General features: G+C 43.1%; 1 protein-coding gene across 1 annotated transcript in view; it reads left to right on the top strand.

The window, feature by feature from the left end:
- The window catches only part of LOC102193292 (rho guanine nucleotide exchange factor 28-like), a 42,200-nt gene that overhangs the window by 21,346 nt on the left and 18,918 nt on the right, over positions 1 to 1,936 (top strand). Inside the window, exons 13-14 of the mRNA XM_013912151.1 lie at positions 927 to 1,101; positions 1,510 to 1,621. Coding sequence (XP_013767605.1) covers positions 927 to 1,101; positions 1,510 to 1,621 — 287 coding nt within the window. The remainder of the gene's footprint in view (positions 1 to 926; positions 1,102 to 1,509; positions 1,622 to 1,936) is intronic.

Below are 1,936 nucleotides of genomic sequence, written 5' to 3'. Positions count from 1 at the left end.
CTGCGGATGCCATAAACAGCAGCGCCATAAAAGTAAAGGACTCCTTCATTCAGACTCAATATCCCCACTTCCCTCGGAATGCTGGAGGTGGGAATTGAAGGTCTCTTGGAATGGAAGAATGAGAATCCAGATACAGGTTTTCTTGTGTCTGTAATGATTTTTTTGTGAAGAGTGGCTCGAGCCTTAGAGATAGGGTGAGAAGTTCAGTCATTTGGCAGGGAATCAGAGTAGAACCACTAGTCCTCCACGTCTGATTAGGATGAGGTGTTCCAGGCATGTCGTACTGAAATGAAGCCCCAAGGTAGACTCAGGACACGCTGCAGAGATTATGTCTCTTGGCTGGCCTGGGAACACTCCTTGGGTTCCTGTGGATGAGAGCTGTAGGAGATGGTTGGGGAAAGGGAGCGCTGGGCTTCACTGCTTAAGCCGCTGCCCTGCAACCCATCCCTGGATAAGTGGTAGAAAATCAATGGTTGATGGGCTGATTCTCAGGTCATGAGGTCCATCTGCAAAATATTATAGCTCATCAGGATCCAGTGTGTTATTTTGTGGAATGCTGCAGTTTAGAATTAAAACTTGCCCTTCCTACTTGAGCTTCTGAGCAGCTGGTGATGTTATGGTCCTTGCACACTTTATTATTAGTATTTCAATCAGAATAGGTGTTGTTATGGTTCTGCACATTTTTCTGGTTTATGATAGGTGTCGGAATACAGTTTGTCTCCAACTATATTCTGCAAATGTGAATGTGTGATGCCAAGAGTTACACTGTCAGTAGGATTTTTAAGTAAATCTTTATAGCCAGTTTTATTTTGTTCTTAACATAATGTGGAGTAAAGTATTAACAGTCAGTCACTTTTAGCGAATGACAGGACCTTAACCTAGACACGTGTGTGTTTAAATCCGTGTGTGTGTATGATTGTGCACAGCCCTAGTCTAGAGTGTGACAGTGGAGAGGAGGACATACTGGGACATTCCTACCCATCCTCATCTATAAGGCAACAGTCCACTCTGCGCTCTAGCTCAGGAGAAGAGAGAGACTCTTTTGACGCTTCTCCAGATTTCAGTCGTGCGCAATCCGACATCACGCACAAATCAACCAAGGTATACCCCTTCCCTTCTGGTTCACAAAACATTATCATAAGCTTGTATAAACTATGAATTAAAAATGTGTCTTATTAAGTCACCATAATATCCTCGACACAGTTTTTGTTCCATTTGAATATTTTCCTTGATTGTCTTCTGTTTTTTTTAATTAATCATCAATTTTTCAGTAGGAAAAAATGAAAAGCCCATGTCATACAGTGTATGCTAAGCATTACAAAAGAGACAGCTTTACCTTACAATCTTTAGTAAATAAGCCCAGACTATAAACAGCTCAATAACATGGACGAAAGGGCAGAGTCTATTGGTCTGTTTGTCCTGCAGGTTTCTGATGCACTCTGATTTTGCTGTTCACAGGATTGAATCTGTGAACTTCTAATTACTGTTGTGATTTGTTTTCTCACCTAGAGCCCAGAGGAGGCTGAGGTCCGTCTTCGCTCCTACTCCTACTCCTCCCCTAAAGCAAAGCTGTCACGGCCACTGCTAAACCGCGATGCAACAATCACTGATTTGGAAGAAGGTGAGTGAACTTTGGCCCCTTTGCCCCGATAGTTCCCAAGAGGCAGCTGAATGGACAAATGTGCCACATGTTCAACAGTGGGAAGACCAGACAGGTGTCAGAAATCAGCTGAAGCTCCATGAAGTATATCTGTGTCAGCTTTGCTTCAGAATAGATCTGCTTGTGAGGGTGTTTGTAAGTAAAGGTCATGCTTTATCCTGTGTAGATGGAGCATTCAACAGCAGCGGTCGTTCTCTACTTCAGGCTTTATCTCTTTCTAAATCCCTATCTCGTCTCAACCAAGTTAGTAAGTACAAGAAAGACGTCGAGCAACAG

This window comes from Pundamilia nyererei, unplaced genomic scaffold (genome assembly GCF_000239375.1).
Source record: "Pundamilia nyererei isolate P.nyererei 1_Seehausen unplaced genomic scaffold, PunNye1.0 scaffold00082, whole genome shotgun sequence".
Classification (NCBI taxonomy): domain Eukaryota; kingdom Metazoa; phylum Chordata; class Actinopteri; order Cichliformes; family Cichlidae; genus Pundamilia; species Pundamilia nyererei.
Note: the sequence above shows the minus strand (reverse complement) of the source record. Positions and strands in the feature narration are given on the sequence as shown.